At 37.5% G+C, this 20,207-nt stretch overlaps 1 protein-coding gene across 1 annotated transcript; it reads left to right on the forward strand.

Moving 5' to 3' along the window:
* Window positions 1-1,294: 1,294 nt before the first annotated feature.
* LOC115920328 (N-acetylglucosamine-1-phosphodiester alpha-N-acetylglucosaminidase-like) lies at window positions 1,295-15,294 on the forward strand. Its single transcript, XM_030975912.1, has 9 exons — window positions 1,295-1,473; window positions 5,124-5,609; window positions 6,186-6,325; window positions 7,752-7,860; window positions 8,513-8,641; window positions 9,608-9,810; window positions 10,322-10,498; window positions 10,923-11,057; window positions 14,959-15,294. Exons 1-9 carry the CDS (start codon window positions 1,355-1,357, stop codon window positions 15,222-15,224), a joined length of 1,764 nt encoding a protein of 587 aa, XP_030831772.1. The 5' UTR covers window positions 1,295-1,354; the 3' UTR covers window positions 15,225-15,294.
* Window positions 15,295-20,207: the final 4,913 nt, after the last annotated feature.

A 20,207-nucleotide genomic window follows, 5' to 3' on the forward strand; every position in this document is an offset into this window, starting at 1 on the left:
CCCATCAGTAGTTCAAATACTGTTATACTTAATTGATATACTGTTAATTATATACGAGAGCTAGAGAAATCATTACTGCTTCATATATAGAGAGTCATTGATTTAAAGGGAATGTGAGATGTCTCTCTCCCTGGAAATCTGATTAGAAGGGGTCGTCGCCTTCTCCTCCAAAATTTAGAAATCTCCAAAAAAGTTTCTAAATTAACGATTTAAAACTGTCTAACCCAATTTAGAGGATGGAGAAAGGATTTAAATATGTCTGTTTAGTTAAAAATGTTCAAACGACGCGAATTACTTGCTCGGTCGCTGCACTCCCTCGCAAAGTGCGTCGATAGAATGAAAAGTTGCATTTTCAGTTCAACCCAAAGAAAATAGTCATAATAAATATCTGTGCCCAAGTTATTATAATCATAAATTGAAAAATGCTTCCTCGTGCTTTCTGTCACAGACGCACCTTTGAGGAATATGTATTTCCGAGTGCCCTTTTATTTGTATACGGGCAACTCTTTTGAATACTTCTTGATAAAACATATTTTGAAACAAGCACTATCATCAAATAAACTTGAAGACAAAAAAAGTGAAATATTAGTCAAACAGATATGGGCGGTATTTGGTAAGTATTGAAATCATATCTTAATTTCTGCATTGCTTTCATACAAACAAATCAGCATATTTTTGGGGCAAATTTTTGTACGGATAATTTTGCACTGATCTTTTCACCTATAGTGTAGTCATCATTGGACACTTTCAATATATTCCTGGTTTCTTTGATTGTACAGTTCTGAAATAGGATCTCTTCTCGATCATAGTGGGGCGCTGCGCCCCTCCCCCAGAACTGAAAATATGTTCTGTGCCCCCCTTCCCCCTTACGATCTGTTGTCAATATAGGCTGACAATAAGCGTATCATCGGAGAGAGTCCATTTTCTTTGTGGAGGCATAACAAATATAAATTCAAAATCTTCCAAGAAAGGCAAGAATGCTAGGTAAAGTATCGCAAATATTATAGCTAGGCTAAACTCTATAATGATACTATGCCCACTGTGCCATACAATAGCTATAGATAAATAAAAGTAAAAAATAATCCCAGTTTCTAAGATACTTACGTGCAGTTTGATCTTTGAAAAGTTTTTGACAGGCAAGAAATTACCCATAGCGTGCTCGTGGGCACAATTTGGATGGGGGACTTGCTCCTATGACCCCTCTAATCTCCCCCCCCCCCCCCCCCCCCCGCCCCGCCCCCGATTCGATTCAGTCACATGTGCACAACACTACAAGTACCAGCAGAAATTTACATCGCTCGCTCGGATCGGGTCACGATCACGTCGTGTACGTATACAGTGTACCTACGGGAGCATGGAGGAGACCAACGCCAGAACTTTCGGGGAAGGTGCTATGAATATTTTGTCATGCTGGACAACAGTTTTCACCCTATTTTTGTGTTTGATATGCTCAGAAGCGTTTACAGATGGGTGGTAGGTATCATTCTAAGCACAATTTATTCAACTTTGCACCTTAGTCAAGGCTATAGGCGGTAAGATAGACCGGACTATAGACCCAACAATAGTGTTAATAAATAATAATATACCTAGAAAATTATTGAAATTTGTTAGACTCTGAACTCTCTGTTTTTACTTTTTAATTGCACAGCACCAACTGCTGCACTGCACATGCCAAGAGCACCTTGCCAGACATTCCCACTTTAATTTCATATTCTGACTAATATATAGATCGATCCTGTCGAGTACATACCATAGACAATAGTAGTACTAAATAAAAGAAGTGATAACAAGTTTTGGGGATGTAGCCCCAGACCTTGATAACTGTGTATGTTGGTCATCACTTTTTTCATTTTCCAAAAGAAAGAAAAAAAATAGTGAGTTCCTGCTCCATGAAGTGTGAAGAAGGTTTTGACTTTCGAGTCCTGTAGTTTAGCAATGATGTCTTGTGCATGATAATGCCCAGACGGGTGTCGGAGCTGCCAACCTTGGATGACCAAAAAAAGGAACCATGGGCATGGCATGATCACTCCAGCAAAGCATAGAGAGTCATAGACCGAAAGCTTCAGTCTCTGATATCGACGGTTCACGGTTGTTCCGCTGAGATTGCATCTGGCTCCTCTGACCGCCTCTGTATATGGGGAATGTCAACAAATGTCAGTTTTATTAAAGAAATGATCCATGATATCGGACAGTTATTTCTGTCTAAGAGAGTCAATGCTAATGCGTATTGACCTCTAGCACTGCATAGGCCTACTTGCTGTGAGGCAGGTATTAAATACACAAATATACACACCACACAATATTGTATTGACTGCACACACCGTTTGGGCCGATCGGCAAATTTGACACTAGACTTACAATTTGAATTTTTTAATTATTCTTTTTAACATCAGTAAGTTGAACAAAATGTATTTTACTGCTATTTAGGTGTCATCAATTGTCACTAAACTAAAGTACCGATTTTGAGTGAAATCAGTTGAGTTTTGTACAGTGGTGTTTGAAATGTTGAGAATCAAAAGCACAGCTTTTACTACACAGCCAGGATAGTAATGCACCTATGTGTAGGCACTGGGCATGATGGCAAAAAAAAAGGAATTCTAAGCAACAAAAAGGAATTTATTAAAATGGAACTTACAACCACGCACGACAAACTTCCAATGCAGAAATGTCTATTCCTCATGCTGGTTTTTCCATATTAGGACCTATAGTTTATTTAGACTTCTAGGTATTTTGTTGTTGTTATTTTTGTATTATCAGCGTTTCATTCTTTTTGAGAATATTTTTCTCTTCAAGTGTGTTTTAACGATAGTTTTCTATTGAATTTGTGATCAAAATAACATTTTACGGCAGTTGTTTGACGTGCGGTAACTATGTAAAAAAAAAAAATTATAAAAAATTATTTAAAAAACATATTTTATGAAGAAAAAACGTAATAATGTAATTTGGAGGAAAAAACAGAGTATTTCCTGGAAAAACAAAATGGTTGGCAGCTCTGTATAATATAGTGAGGCACTTCTGGGATGACTTGATCTTCAGACCACTTCCATATGGTCTTCCTCTCTTCTTTGGGGATCTTTTTGTTGTTGATTGCCAGGATTGCACTCTTGCAGGGAATAATTTTCCTCAAATATTTTGATTAGCAATTTCAGCTGATGGATAAATATTTCAAATGAAATTCTGTACATTTCTATGGAAAAAAACTGCTACACAAACAATATTTTGTATAGCAGTCATGCAAAAATGCATAGCAAATTGCGATGCGATACCAGGAAAATTATTCCCTGTCTTGGTTGGATTGGTTGGATTTTCATTTTGTAGCATAGTGGTGGTTGATTGAAAGCGTTTGCTGAAATCTGAAGTTCACCTGGGGAGTTGGCCAACAGGGTGACATCATCGGCAAAGAAAATCACTCCAGAGTATCTCTGATGGAATGTGCAGCTAAGCCAGCCAGGAGGATTTTAATTAGTTCATCTAATCAAGAGTATGTACAGTGAAGGGGAGAGGATACTGCCCTGTCTTACACTGTTTTTTAGGGGGATGGGGGCGGCTTGTTAATCCTTCCCGTAGCACTTTACTTTCAGCTCCTTGATATGATGCAGCCAGTAATGCTTGTATGCTGGGATGCACTTACTTTTAGAGGAATTAAAACTTATCAATGGTGCTTAATAGTGCTAGTGCTTAACATAAAAAACTTCAGGCAAACACAGCCAGCTTTTGTGCAGGCACTAAAACATTAGCATGTCTTACTTTTGATTGTTCATCATAAATCATGACATACTTTCAGAATACCACCCCTGTATTAATTAAATGATAGTGAGAATGAATGATATCTTCCATTTTGCAGGGTGACATCATCGGCAAAGAAAATCAATCCAGAGTATCTCTGATGGGAATGTGCAGCCTAAGCCAGGATTTTGATTAGTTCATCTATCCAAGAGTATGTACAGTGAAGGGGAGAGGATGCTGCCCTGTCTAAAACTGTTTATGAGGGGGACAGGGCGGCTTGTTAATCCTTTCCATAGCACTTTACTTTCAGCTTCTTGATATGATGCAGCCAGTAACGCTGTATACTGGGATGCACTTAATTGGGTAGCTCTGAGTTTCTGGAAGAGGCCATTGTGCCACACACTGCTGAAGGCTCCCTGAACATCAAGTAGAGCTATGAATGTGGGTCTCTTATAGAATGTGTCGAGTTCAATTATCAGCTGGAGGGTTGTTTAGGCTGTGATCATATGCAAGATCTGCCTTTTTGGAATCCGAATGGGAGCTTATCAAGGGTGTTGGATATACATGTACATGTATGATTGAGTGGTAGTTCAACGTGTGGTTTGAGTAGGAGTTCGAGGAGTGTAGATAGGCTTGAGATTCCCCCTATATTCCTGGAATCTGCATGGGTTTGTCTTTCCCTTTATGAATGGGTAGTATCAGGGCCTACTATACGGGTAGGCCTAGGGGAATGTGGGCTGTTTGAGGCAGGCATTGTAGAGGAGGAGATAGATAGAATCATGTGCTCAGGCATGAGTTTCTCTTGTTTTCAGCATCCTGATAGCAGTTTCTATGTGTCTTGAGTTGAAGTTGGAATTGGCAGATATTAAACTGCTTCCGAAGCAAGCTGACTGAGATTGAGAATGGATGTTGTGAAGGATGCTTCTTACAGTGTGTGCTGTTAGTTGATGAAGAATAGGAAGATGATGCTAGGACTATGAAGTTAATTAAGGATAGGTGATATCAATATCATATTTCACATTGTTACAGTTCCAACTCATGCATTGTAGGAATCCCCCCCACCCCCCATTTACAATTCGACCTCTTGCATTGTAGGAGTGCCCCCCCCCCCCCCCGATTCTCTATGACAATGGCTGGACCCAAACAATGGCATTTTATTCATAACAGATTTCTTTCTGGCTCTACAGAGCTGAGAAACAATGAGAAATCTTAATTTTTATGATTCTTTTAATTTTTTTCTTCTAATTACCGGTACATGATCTTTCTGATTCTGATGCAATAAATCCATTCATTTATGGGAAATTTATAACATTTAGAACATTGTTGGAAATGTATTTCAATATAGTATATTTTCATAACAAGCCATATGTAATTTTGTAAGCCTGTGTCTATTACAGGTCCCCCAGTGAAGATGTGGTTACACCATATGAGTTTGGCAAACATGGCTCCCCACGCTCCCATCGACAGATACGGGATTGTCAACCGATCAAGTATGACAACGTGACTCATCACACGCAGAAAGCGCACGACTGGGACCAGAACGGAAGGGTTCCCTACCCCATAACCGATCTGAACTACTTTTACGATGACCTCCCATTTGGAGAGCGAGCTCCGGGACACATCGTGTGGGTAAAGAGTCCTGCCAGGACAGTCTCAGTCCTGGAGCCCTTTGATTCAGGAGGTTGCACCAATCATCACAGGGCCACCGTTGATACCTCTGCAAAGCAGGAGAACTGCCTAGTGGCCGTCAATGCAGGATATTTCAACACAAGAAGCGGGGATTGCTATGGAAACGTCGTGAGCAATGGAAGGCTTGTCCAAACAAATGGAGGATTGCAGAATGCTCATTTTGGTATCAGGGCTGATGGGACGCTGGTGTTTGGGTGAGATTTATTTATATGAGACTTAATTCTGGATATATTCATCAAAAAGATTGAAACCAACAGAGATGTTTACAAGCATTGAGCTAATCAAAATATTCCCATTTCACTTACATTTCATATTTCTCTAGAATGGCCTGATGTACATGTACAATCATAGTTTGATAAGATATTGATGTGTCATTTAAATCAACAATTAGGGGATTTGACTGAAAAGGACTTGAAATATATTGACATTGTAAGCTCTAATTAAGGAACTAAATTAATGTTAGAAGGGATTAAAAAATATTAAAAAACTCGCGTCTGCCGCTAATCATGATTGCGTTTTAATACAATTTCGTCCAGGATCTGTTTTTAGTCTTCACAAATACAAACTCCGACCAACACTGGCCCGGAACCGGACTGGAAGACCAAACTGGAAAAATACTGGGACCCGGCCCGGCCTGACTTCCACCACTGTATAACTCTGGATGAAATTTATTGGAAACATCATGAGTGAATATTAAAATGTCTTATGTAACAGGATATTAGAAAGTAATCCCCCATCTATTGTTTTGATTTTGTTCTACCTACCCATAGGTATTTATCAGAAGAGGATGTCTTGCAAAAAGAGAATCCATTCGTCCAGCTGGTGGGAGGAGTTGGTTGGTTGCTAAGAGATGGTGAAATATATGTGGAAGAAAGCAGGAAAGCAGAATGCGGAGATGTAGAGGAGTCAGGTACGTGATAACCATAGCTAGCATAGTAGAGATAGTAATGTCATAGCAAATAGTGTATGTTAATACACTGTAGGTCAAATTTTTGGTGCACCAAAATTGTTCCTTCCCATAGAGATTGTATTTTGGAGGGAATATTTTGAGCTAGATAAATTGACCTGTAAATGTAAATGTATGCTTGAGTCACAATCATTTATCTTAAGATATATTCTTTTCTTATGATATTTTCAAAATTTGGAACAGCAAATGTTTTCAAAAGAACCATTTTAACCATCTCAACTAGAGCAGATGCTTCGTAGAGGGGTATGGGTCAAAGTCTTGTGTGTGGGCAAGTCCTAGATATTTGATGTGATACTGAATATTTTTAGTATATACGATGATTGTCTCAAGTGAAGAGCCCTACTAGCTTGGATTATACCAAACCTGAAGTAAACCAATGATACATTTGTTGTTAAAGTATATTCAGATCTCCAGACTACTTGGCAATGTTACCTTGGATTTGCCTATTTCTGAAGCCCCATGGGGGCAAATTGCCCCAAGCCCCTGTATATTTTGATCGCTAGTAGATGAAGATCATTGTATTGGAATGGAAAGGGCAAAGCAACATATTGTTTTCTGTCGCTTTTTTATCTTTTATTGATATTTTGGAATAAATTTGTACCATTGCCCCCGCCTCCCCCTCCCCCCCCCCCAAAAAAAAATAAAAAAATAAAAAAAATAAGTAAGACGTGAGTTATCAGTGTGTCAAGACAAAAAGAAAGAACGTGAGATTTGGTAGTGCAATTTTTTATGTAATAGACAAGAGAATCTAAGCATTTTTTACTAATCATATTTCACCTGACCAACTTTATCTTTAGCACTGCTCATAATGCCAAGGGAGTATTTTATCAAACCGGAACGGAAACTTGTTTGATCAGTTTTATGGCATGCTCCTGCAACTATTGCTTGACAATCAGTTTCCCTCACCAACCAAATTCCTATCTTTTACCCGGATCCAACACTCTAACCTCAAACCCATTATCAACCCTAACCCCTTATACTTTTGATGAAATAAAGCCTGGAGCAATTGTTACTGGAACAAATGAATTACATCACTTTTTCATGTCATTTCTCCATTCCTTTGTTTGTGCAAAGTCAACCATGCAATTCTTTTTCTAATCCAATTGGCGTTCAACCTGAGGCCATTTTCTGAAAACTGGTATCTTTAATGTGAGGTAACATGATGTGAATGATCGTAACAAATTTTAAGTTTAAGAGGAATTAAAACTTATCAATGGTGCTTACATAGAAACTTCAGGCAAACACAGCCAGCTTTGTGCAGACATTAAAACAATGGCAAGTCTTAATTTTGATTTTTCATCATAAATCATGACATACTTTCAGAATACCACCCCTGCAGTGAGAATGAATGATATCTTCCATTTTACAGGTACTGTTGATGCATTCTTTGACATGTTATCAGCCAGAGTAGCTGTAGGCAGTGATGATGAGGGAAACCTTGTCATTGCAGCCATAGATGGGCAGAGCAAGGTCAGGGGGTAAGGCTTGCAAATTTCATTTTCAGAAGAATGTAGGGTTCACTTCTTTATCCATCTCAACCATCAATCTGGACGTAATTGCTTCACAAAAATGTTATAGATTCATGTAAGCTGACATCCAATTGAAGCGTATGCTAATTTGATTACTACATTATGTGTTTCAATAAAATGTGGGCAAACTTGTACTTAAATTTGTGAAATGATACTCAGAACTCCTTTTAATCCCTATTGCTCCATTTCTTTAATTATCAACAGTTTGTTTCCTTGAGGTTATTTTAAAGCAATGTATTTTATTTTCCAAGTGGATCTAGAATAATGATGATTGATAAAGATAAGGATAGTCAGGTGATGGTTATGTTGTAATTGAGTTGAGGACTTATACTGAGATACTGAGATTATTCACATCCCTAGGTGATACCTCAGTCCCAATGCAAATCCAAAAGCACTCCTTTTCCAAACTGACTGATTTATGGCTGTTACGGAAATTCATATTTTTTGTTCGGTCTGGTATCCCTATCATTGCAGGGAAAGTGTTGCTTTACAACTTCTTTTCTACCTTTTTTCATCTAATAATTTCACCAAAAAAAGCTTGTTATATCCCATCTAGTTTAACAACCAAATTTCTAAACTCGATTTATGATTGAATCTTCAGGGTCTCAATGTCATCTTTTGCATCATGGCTTCTCTCTCACGGAGTAAAAAATGCCATAAATCTTGATGGAGGGGGATCAGCTACTTATGTGATCAACGGAACGATTGCCAATAATCCATCAGATCATTGGTGAGTTGCTTTGTTTTTCATTTCCAATCATTCCTGGGCCTTATTTCAGAAAACTGTTATGAATAACAAGTTACGGTACCTTAACTGTTATCATCTACTAAAGTCATTGCATTCATTTGGCCGGGAGCAAATCTATCATAGAATTTTAGCATTTGTCATTGATAAGAAGTTGTATATAACATAGGGCCTTCAGTAATGAATAAGCTCACAAATGTGTGCGATTTAGTCTTGTTTTCAATGCCTTTTCTGTGGTATAATTAGTGTTAACAGGCCCCTTTTGTTTGTTCAATTTGTCATGTCCCCTGCTTATTACTGTCACTTTTTTTGTAATTACTGTAATTATTTTGGGTTATCTAAAATGTATATAAAATTTATATTACAATGGAATTCTGCATAGCCCCTAAAGATTCATGAAGTATCATGTCAACGCTCAACCCCACCCAACCCCCCCCCCCCCCCCCCCCTCAAACAAAAATGAAGGAACTACTTGCCACTGAATCAAGGAAAGAGTAAGTTGGTCTAGGAGTACCTTCACTTGGTCAAATCTTTGTCTTTGCCTACAAACTTGCTCTGGCAGACCCCGGTTCGAAACTGAGTCATGTCTTTCGGAATGTGACATTAGAGGTCGGTCCCCAGACGTAAATAATCATATCTAATTGAGACGTGTCTGTCAAAACCCAATTATACACACAAGCTCCCACTGTCACGTCTTGGCATTATAATTTAAACCTATGGCACTGTACATGTATTACCAATCCCAGTTTTTACATACCTGGTAGCTATCCTGAATTTCTTTTAAAGTCGATCATGTTTTCAGAGTAACTGTATTATAGGTGTCAGATTTGCCTATCTCTAATACACACAAAGGTATAATGTAGGTTTATGGATGCCAATAATTAAGGTATCGTAAATCATAGCTTTGAAATACATAACTACACTGCATATTCCGGTAACTCTCTTATACAGTCGAGACTCCGCCTTCCGATGTCCCAGGCAAGTATCCACCATCGTCTGTGTCCATGAGCCGAGATGCGATCCCAGGGACTGTAATAACCATGGCGACTGCATCCAGGGAGAGTGCAGTTGCCATGCCAACTGGCATGGGCTGTCATGTGACCAGCTACAATGTGGAGATCATAACTGCAGCGGGAAAGGCATTTGCCATGGAAGTATGTCTAATTTTGGTCAACACAGGATTTTTTCTGTTTAGAAAAGGATAAAGTTTCTGTCCACAACCTATGGATAGCAAACTTTGTAAACAAAAATTATCTTGTAAATGGTAGAAAACATTTTCTTGAAAAAAATATGTAAATCGATTAAATTCATGAACAAAACAATTGAATAGTTGCATGTTTATATGAAATCACATTTTTCTTTCAAGAGATTCATTGAATTTGTAGAGTTAAATACAATAATTTTCTGATGACACAATCAACTTTGTTTTATGTTCTGAGTGAAGACTACTGGTAGTTGGGGAAATGGCAGTCTGACAGTCCAAAAGATATGATTGGGTTACCAGATAATTTGTTCCTTCGAAACAATATTTGCAAGATGAATATCTATTTCTTCTTGACAAGTATATTCAGTTTACTTCTTTTTTTCCCCCCTTTTTTTTAAGTAAGTCGATTATAGGGTGTTCTTCTTTGAATTCAACTTTCAGAATTCTTTATCACACCACAGATGGATGCCGTTGTGATGTGGGCTACTTGCCCCCTGATTGCACAAGGACTTGCCCTAGTGGTTGGTATGGCCAGGACTGTAGCTATCATTGTGACTGCCTTCATGGATGGTCATGTGATCCGGTCAGCGGAGAATGTGCTTGTCTTCCCGGATACACTGGCAAATACTGCCAGGATAGTAAGTTTTTTGTAAACCAAGTGGCTTCTGTAGTGTTGTAGCAACAAAGCAAAATATCAGAAAATATGATTGCGTATGCATCCCATTTTGTTGTTGTTGCTGTTTTAATTTGTATGTTTGTTTATTTTATAGCAAAAGAATCGGTCTGTTAACCTTTAATACAAAGTGTATTCTCATAAAACCTTTTAAAAATTTTGTTTCACCAGTTTGTCCATTATAGGGCTCAGCAAATGACATTATTTGTATCAAGATATTTATTTTAAAAAGGAAGCTGAACTGAAAACGACTTTTTGCTCCTTGTGATCACGTACAATGTATACAGGTAATCCCTAGGTGTCTGGATCAAAATTCTGATTAGTTTAAAATCACTAAAGATTGCAAACTGGATGACAAAATAAATTGCTGAACTTGTTTTCCTTGCCAGTTTGTGCCATTGGATATTATGGACCAGGGTGTTATGAGGAATGTGAGTGCAGCAATGGTCTCTGTCCTTGTCATCACATAACGGGCTCCTGCATGATCTCACACAATGACTCCTACTATGGAAGTATTCTCAAAGGTATGGTTACGTACATGTTGTTTGTATTTGATGAAAGATTATGAAACAGGATAGTCAAACAGGGATGCTTAGGGGGCTGTTAAAGGGATCCGGTAACTTTGTCTTAGATCCTTTAAAAAAATCCTTGATTTAGCTCATGCTGCAATGTTAATTATAAACCTTTAGGTCAGTCAGGAACCCCATGACTTTTACAACCCGATCGCCTGTCTGATTATCAAGATATTTATGATTGAAAATCGAATTCAAATTTTGCGTTTGCCAAATGGTTTTCATAACACTACAGTCTATTGGGGAAAACGAGTATGGTAAAACTGGTCACTTAAGGTTTTTATTTTTTTGAGGCACTTCTTGATCATTTGAAGCGCAATTTTTTTAGGGCTTCAATATAACACCATATCACAGACACTGATTACACATAGGGCCGCGCATCTCAGATTTAAAATTGTTAAACATTCCCTTTAACTCTTTAATACATGCCATACAAATCATCTCCTTGTGTGTAGGCCTATCATGTGATGGATAGACCAAAGGTTTCAAGATTATTTGACTGTTTCCAGAGCCAGACTAATCTATACAGTTAAAAGGGCTGTCATGGAGCGAATCTAGACTGGAAATGGGTAATATTGCAAATGCAAAGCCATAGTGTTGCACAAAGCAATCCTTCCCTCACTTGGTACATATTATGTTGTGCAAAAACGTAAGATTGGCAAACAAGTGACCATGCAAAGAGGCGGAGACAGCAACCGAGGTGTTAAATCACCAATATGTGGGCAGCTGGGAGGTAGTTATCCGATTTGTTCATACCTTTTCTGGTATGCGCAAAAGGAGTTTGACAAGAAACATCTGCTGTTTGGCAAAATTCAGCCTGTATTTCAAACTTGTTAAAAAGTATATAACCCAACCACTTTAAATTATATGGCTATTTGAGATTATTAACCGTATCAGACATCTGAGCTTGGCAATTTTTAAATGTTATTGCCCTCAAGGTTTAATGGATAAGCCAACAAAACTACAGGCGAAATAAAATATTATTGACCGCTCAGAAAAGTAAAAGGGATTTTGTGTGTAATTTGCCAGTCAATAATATTATACAGTTACCCAATAAACAAATATTATTGCCCGATCTGAAAAGTCAATGGCAAAATGTGTGTTAAACTAGCGGGCAATAATGTAGAGCGAATTTTTATTTTGATTACGCATCTATTACGCTTATGAGAAAACACACACTCTATTGTGACGTAATAATCACACCCAAGGCACACTGTTTGCAGTGTATCCAAAAATTTGTCAAGCACTGGATGCACAGTGCTGGTTTGACAATGTTTTTGCAACTTTTCATGCTAGGAAACCCTCTGCAATGTAGGTTACTGTGGTTTACATAATTCAAGAGTATGATAGTAAGCGTATGGGATTAGCATGAATGTAGCAATACGGGCACAGTGGTAGTGTAGTATTACATTCAGCGCTCAAAATACACGGGGGCGGTGGGCGATTCACCCCCGTAAGCTACAAAATCGCCCCCCGTCTGGTTGCTCACGGGGGCGATTGCAAAATTAAAAATCGCCCCGGTAGAATTATAAAATAAAGATAATCTTTTCTGTTATAACTTTAACACAATATTGAGTTTCAATTTTCAAACCTTAAACCAATGAAATGGAACTAAGATTAGCGTGCAAGATTTCTCGTTTTATGAGTAGGTCTATTATTACCGATTCAGCTCGCAGTGCAGTGCCGCCGTCAGCAGTGGTTATAGGCCTACTGCGCCGTTAGTAGCGGTGCGTATGCACGCTGCCGCGCCATGTCTACTGGAGCTGGAGGCGATCGGGCAAGGGCAGAAACATGGTCATGGCCTGGAGAAGTTTTTCGTTGTCAGCAAATAATGAACCTCGACCAGTAAATCAATATTAGGGACTTTTAGATTTGCACGATGAGAACGTGGACTGCAACGTGTGACCTCCTTTTAAGGTCGCTGCCAGTGCTTAAAAGGACGTCACATGTGATTGCCAGTGCCTTAAAAGGACGTAACACGTCCACGTCCACGCAAATCTAAAAGTCCCTTTTGAGGAGAAGAGGAAGACCAAAATGTCGTGGAATCAGGTGCGGCGATTTCTGTTAATGACCGGGGGGGAACGAAATGCGAATTTTTTTTACGAGGATGTTATGCGAGGGAGCGTAGCGACGGAACGAGATTTTTTTTGCAATTTTATTAGTCTAAACGCTGCACTCTTGGGCCTTCCAGAGCCTAAAAGTGTGTTGCAGTCATTATTCAGTATATGCTATATAATGTGGGGTTGTTTAGCTGTATGGTTAGTACTCAAATGAAGACACATAGAGAAACATCAGAGTTAGGTTACAATCCAGCATGCCTGGTTATATTGTGTATAGAAGAGCCCATACACCACAGTGTACATTAACTGTGTGTATGTGTGTATAGCATGTAGCATTGAGTCAATGTATAAGATCACATATTATATGCTATACAATTTGTTTTGCACTTTTTCAAATTTCCAGGGGGGGACAATCCCCCCTAACAAATTTGAGGGGGGACGTGTCCCCCCCCCCCCCCCGTCCCCCACCCCCCCGTCCCCCCCCCCCCCCCCCGGGATCGCCGCCCCTGCGTGGAATGATATGGTAACATGGGCAGATCTACGGCGGGGGGGGGGGGGGGGGGGATAGGGGGTTTAACCCCCTCCTCCCACCCCCCCCCCCCCCTTGGGCTGCCAAGTGAAAATGTGATATTAAAGCGGGGGGGGGGGGGGGGGGAGGGGGATTCTGGAGAGGAGGACTACTAATCTATTTTATTTTTTTCAGGGGGCGGGGGGAAGTGAAGCGCCGTTTTAGCATGACTTTCTTTTTAACTCTTACTTTCACCTATCTCAGATAACCCTAAGTTTTTGGTTGCTGCTTTATATGTAGTTGATAATGCATGATTAAAATAAAGAGAAAGAGAGAGAGAGAGAACCACCATCATTTTGCAATGGTTCAGGGTTCATGTAATGTACATTTGAAACCATTTCTTAGCGTCTCAACCCTAAAAAAATAGCAAAACTATTTTTGATTCATATTCAATGTGGTATTTGTATAGAGGTATTCCAAAATGACATTCTGATAATCAACATTTGTTCTGGTATCATATGTATATACGCATAATACAACTGATCTTTATGATTTCTTAACGTGACATAGCTTCTTCTCCCTCTGCAAACAAAACAGAAAACAAGGTTATTTAATAAAAGGACCATGCGACAAATAATCATTGTGATTCAGTTGACGCAAGGATTTTTTTGAATAAGCAATGCTTTTCACCAGAATCTTCTTTGTAAAAACGACTTTTACAAATCTCAGCCATGCAATTTTGCCACTGTGCTGTAAGATCACTTTGAGATTAGGAGAAGTGTATTATGTAATGGGTATTTTAAATTGAATGGAACGTCTCAACTCAGTAAGCATGGCTGAGATTTGTAAAAGTTGTTTTTACAAAGAAGATTCGGGTGAATAGCAGTGCTTATTCAAAGAAATATTCGCATCAATTTGAATCACAATCATTATTTGTCGCTTAATCCCTTTTAATGACCATGTTTTCTTTTTCGTTTGCAAGGGGAGAAGAAGATTTGTCACGTTAAAGACATCATAAAGATCAGTGTTGTATGCGTATATATTATATACACAGGCCAGTAACAGCTATGTAGCTTGTAAATTTGTAAGAGGGAAAATGCTGATTGAAATGATAATGATGAAATAGCAAATAATTGAGGAGTATCATAGGTACCAATTCAATGGATATTTGTATAAAAAAGAGCCCCCGCCAGTAATAAAAGAGCCCCCCGTGGACAAAAAAATTAATTTGAGCCCTGATTACATTTGTATGTACATGGACATTTTATTCGTTTTTTAACTTCAGTTGGGGAGTGCCTTGCCAGCAGAATCATCCAAGATGAAGGACTGGTTCCTGACAAACCTCTCTTAGAGGACCAACTCACGGTGCTTCTCATCATAGCAGTTGCCGTGGCAATCGTCAGCATCCTCTGCAATTTCATCTGCTTGTGTTTTCGCTGCTCCTGCAAGTGCGCCACCTTGTCATGTGACAATGGCTATAGCGTCTCAAGGAAACATGTCTACCATCAGCTAGGCAATGAAGAATACACGGAAGAAGAAGATAACCTTTGACCGTGAATTGACCTCTGAACTTTACATCTCATATTTTCTTTCACTTTTTTTTGGTTGATTTTTGCACATTGATGAAAAAAGTTGAAAATGGTGTCAAAATATCTATATGAAGTTTATATTAACATTATTTGAAACCCTTTTTTGCCTTTATTTATACTGCAACTTAGGTTTTGAAAATGTTGATTTTCACTTGCTACAATTGAAAGTATTGGTGCAAAAATGCAGTTGAATAAGAATGCACTTCCAATTCAGATATATGTTTCAAAGACTCTGTCTGACAGTTAGTCTACATTTTTCATTTTGTTAATTTGTATATTTATGCTATACTCGGGTGCTAAATAGTGACAGGTCTACAAGAACACCTTTTGTGCAATAATAGATTATATTCTTACAATCTTGCATTTTATTTGTGTTAATTTTTGGCCTTGGGTCAAATAGTTTGGTCACAATGCTGTAAAAAGGTGATATAATATACAACATGTACTTTTGTTCAAAGGTAGGTGAAAAATTTGGTGTGTGGTTTATTTTGTTGTGTTTAAATATCTACTCAACCAAAGGAATGATTTAATAAAATGTTATTCAGTACTTGGCCATGAGCATAGCTTGGGGGAGGGGGGGGGGGGGGGGGGCAAGGGAGGTCATGCACCCCATCCTTCTTTCTTTCATTTTTGTTTCTAGTAAAAGGGATTCAATTTGCAGGTTTGCAGCCTATTTCTGGCCATATGTTCTGATTAAAAATATAAAAAATAAAATCAGTTTTAAGGTTGTGCCCCCTCCCCTTCTCTATCTGTTGAGAATTCCAGGCTACACCCTTCCTTCTTACTTTTCACTTGAACCAACATGCACCTCATATATTTAGAAAATTAGTACTATTTCTTTTAAAACTATTTTCAGGTAAGATCTATGTACATCATGCATATGTATAGGCTATAATTTTTATGTATAGTCACTATGAACATGACTGACAAAGAGAGCGGACAAAATATACAGTTCCTCAGGTAGACAAAGGAACATCCCTTCACTGCTATTATGTAAAAATATGTAGAACAGGTGTCACATGCATATTCACCTGTTCTACACATTTTTACATAATATCAGTGAAGGGATGTTCCTTTGTCTACCTGAGGAACTGTAAATTTTGTCCGCTCTCTTTGTTCGTCATGTCCATATTGAGTACTGATATTACTACACAGTACATAGATGGCGTGAAATGTATTACTATTATCAGGATTGGCTGTGTGGTGAAATCTGGCTTAGGAATCTTTGGTATCTTGTGTATTGCAAAGGAATCTTTCTATTTTATTTATTGTTAAGAGAGAGAGATAGAGCTTCTGTGAACAAAAAAAACAAAAACATTTTGTTTCCAGTTTAGGACAGAGTTGAATTGATATTTATGTATATATGGTCCAGATATTCACTAATATAGTAACTTCTATAAAAACAATATAACTTATCTGAACTTTGGGGTGATACATATTGTAAAGGAATCATTGAACAATGGGAGGGGGGGGGGGGTCATCATTCAACTCACAGTGAGGCAACTAAAAATCAAAGTCACAAGAAAATTGTTGTTCTTCACACACAAAATTTTAAGTAATTGTATCCAGTTTTTGTACGTTTGCTTGCTTTTAAAAGGTACTAGTATCCAAGATACCCCTATGAGCAAATTTAATCTGAAATAATTGTTTGAATTTGAGTCTTCCATTGTATAAATCTGATGAGTGATGGGCAAACTGTGTCATTGCTTCCCTATTATGCTTTGAGTTGACCACTCAATGACAATGAGTGTGTCTTTGTCATGAAATTGATATACTTGTAGTGGATGGTGCAGATATTTATTAGTTTTATATTGCCTTGTTTTATCAGTTTTGGTACTAATGGTTTCTAGCATTTTTGTATTCCAGTGTATGCAAGCAATTTCAAGGTTTTAACAATTTTGTCTGAGGTATTGATTACATTTGTGGGAGTTTAAGGTATTTATGTGTTCATTCATTTTATGATATCCCTCAAAGGGAGGAAATTTTTAAATTCAAATTGTTTTCTTTTTTACTTACCTACAAATTATCTTACAATTCTAGCTATAAATTTTCTGTCAAGACATGGAAATTAAATATGTTAATTGGACAGTTATTTGCGGAGAGCCAGAAGGGAATTAACTCTGTTAAAAGTATAAAAGGTATTGTCTTTGTGGTTCTCTGCATATGCAATCATTAATATGATGTTGGCAATGAATTGAGCATTCTTCTAGCTCCTTATGCTTTTTACGCAGATCACTGTGTCTATTTAAGCTAGGTACTATAAGTAGTACATGTAAGTACTTACATATCCTGAAGTTGTGTGTCAGATTTATATACTCTTAATGTTAACTGAACACCATATTTGTCAAGTCCAAAGTATTTTCTCCCTTACAAATTCTCTTTTTAATGCTGCTATTTTGAAGGTTAATATCTTCTTTTCCATTCAAATTTATTTATTTGGGAAGTACTAATTGTAAGCCATAGGAACACTGCAAATTTCTGGTGGAAATTGGCATCTCCTGATGTCTATTTGATGACATTATTGAACAATACTGCAAATCACATATTATTTCTTACTTGATAATTGTATTTATTTGATATATATATATATATATGAAGGTCATCAACCTACCAAAATATCAAATGAAAACCAGCTTTGAAGTCAATTTATGTTCATTATTGCGTTTAGTACCAGACTACAAGCTTATGGTATTGACCACAAAATGATAAACAAACAAAAATTGTCTTGCCATGTTACATATATAGTTGTCGTGTAATATTAATAATAATGATTAGGTTTACCCAGGGAAGCCTCATCAGCTTACCGTAAGTGTTGTTCTTCCGGAGGGCCTTGCAATTGCCAGGTACCCATTTACACCTGGGTGTAGAGATGCAAATGTGGATTAATGTCTTGTCAATAGAGGTTAATGCCTGGCTGGGATTTGATTCCTCAACCCTAGGATTAAGAGTCAAGTGAATGAACCACTATACCACGACACATCCATGAGTAGATCACTCGACGTGCCCACACGTTCACATAAAATAGGGCCCCCAAGTCTGACTTGGGGTTTTGTGTACGCTATTTTATGTTATTCTTATTTTATTCATATTCCTTTAATATCCATTCACCTATAGACTCTCAGGTGAAGTTCCGTTAGGTTGATTTTAAAGGGATCCGGTAACTTTGTCTCAGATTCTGAAACAAAATTCTGGATTTAGCTCATGATGCAATGATAATTATAAACCTTTAGGTCAGTCAGGAACCCCATGACTTTTACAAGCCGATCGCCTGTCTGATTATCAAGATATTTATAATTGGAATTACAAATTTTGAAAACCGTTCGCCTGACGGTTTTCATAACACTACAGTCTATTGGGGAAAACGAGTATGGTAAAACCGGTCACTCAAAGATTTTTACTTTTTTTGAGGCACTTCTTGATCATTTTGAAGCGCAATTTTTTTAGGGCTTCAATATTACACCATATCACAGACACTGATAACACGTAGGGCTGTGTATCTCAGATTTAGCATTGTTAATTGATCCCTTTAAACATTTAGCTGTACACAAATTATTATTTTAGGTGATCGGTATACTTTAAAATGTCAATATGCTCTACTTTCCTGACCAGGCAAGTATGATTGTTATTCAGTTTCAGATTTAGTTGACGCAAGTAGAGTTAATTGCACCAAGCACACTATGTGGACCAGTGAAGGCCAATTTGTTTCAATGTACTTGTATTAACATGCATTTCCAGTGTTTTGAATTCTGGCTCAGTCAGTGATAGGTTTTTTTATTATGACTTTGTAGAGTTTTTATGTGTTGAGCTCTTGAACAATCCTATATTCTAAACCCAACGCTGCACACTTTATATGTATTTCATTAGGATTTATTTCCTCGTGTTAGAATTATTTCTGTGTTAATTAGTATACCTCAAAGGAACATGTACTATATATGTATTTTTTGCAGCTTGTGCTTCAGTTTACCTCCGAGGGTCTCTTTTGTAAATCAGGATTTCATTTTGCATCTCAAGAATATGTTGATTATCAGGCGTCATGTACTATTGCAGTGTTTGTATTTTGTGTATTAGCACAATAAAGTCTCTAAATAATTAATTATACTGCAAATACATCATAAGCTTGACAGGATAGCCGCCTTGACTTTGTTTTCAGAGACTTCTCTTATGATTATCTAGGCATGTATTTTATTGATATTTTGCCTTTTTCCCAGTGATTCAGATGTTTACATTTTGTAAATGCCTGCTGTGGCACATTTGTGTCAGTTGCCATTATAAATTCGCTCATTCCAGCAGCTATGTATTATTGATAGCAATAATGATCTTCCGGGCAACTGACACCTATTCATTTACAGAATGACCTTGCAGGCAACTATTCGTTTACAGAGGAGTTCACAATAAAGACAAAAAGAATTTCATTTGTTTAGTATATGCTGCACCTAGTGAAATAATGAAATTCTCTTCTTTCTTTTTTTTGCCACTAAATAAAAAGGTCAAGAATTCTTTGACCCATATAATGCTGTAGGGTCAAGAAATATGAAGATTTAAAACTGGAACATGTACCAATCTGTCATGTTTTGGGTTTTCTTCATAAACTAGATATATAAGCAATACCAGTATATATATATCCTTTCTAAATGTTGATCTTTAGTAATTTTTCTGTGACAAGATGAACTCCATAAATTGTAGTGGGATTGTCATTGAAGTGATATAATTTATAACCACAATGTTTGTAAAAAAATATGTAAACTTGGCATAAAAGTCATAAAGATTCTAAGAATTTACAAGATAGTATATTCTTCCATTTGTAAGACATTTTGATTAGTAGGCAATTGTTCTTATGAAATATTTGTAATACAGAAGACATTCTTCTCATGGGATTTGGTTCTTACTTTGTCTAACTTTGAAGGAAGAAGAATGTCTTAATTTATGTTTTCAAATGCAATCCTTA

Source organism: Strongylocentrotus purpuratus, unplaced genomic scaffold (assembly GCF_000002235.5).
Source record: "Strongylocentrotus purpuratus isolate Spur 01 unplaced genomic scaffold, Spur_5.0 spur5_scaffold_8, whole genome shotgun sequence".
In the NCBI taxonomy this organism is placed as follows: Eukaryota; Metazoa; Echinodermata; class Echinoidea; order Camarodonta; family Strongylocentrotidae; genus Strongylocentrotus; species Strongylocentrotus purpuratus.

Bases quoted from the DNA above. Each gene is read 5' to 3' on its own strand.
- LOC115920328 (XM_030975912.1), top strand. From the start codon at position 1,355: ATGGAGGAGACCAACGCCAGAACTTTCGGGGAAGGTGCTATGAATATT. The intron at 8,642-9,607 runs GTGAGTTGCTTT...TCTCTTATACAG, and splicing joins AATAATCCATCAGATCATTG to TCGAGACTCCGCCTTCCGAT. The intron at 10,499-10,922 runs GTAAGTTTTTTG...TTTCCTTGCCAG, and splicing joins TGGCAAATACTGCCAGGATA to TTTGTGCCATTGGATATTAT.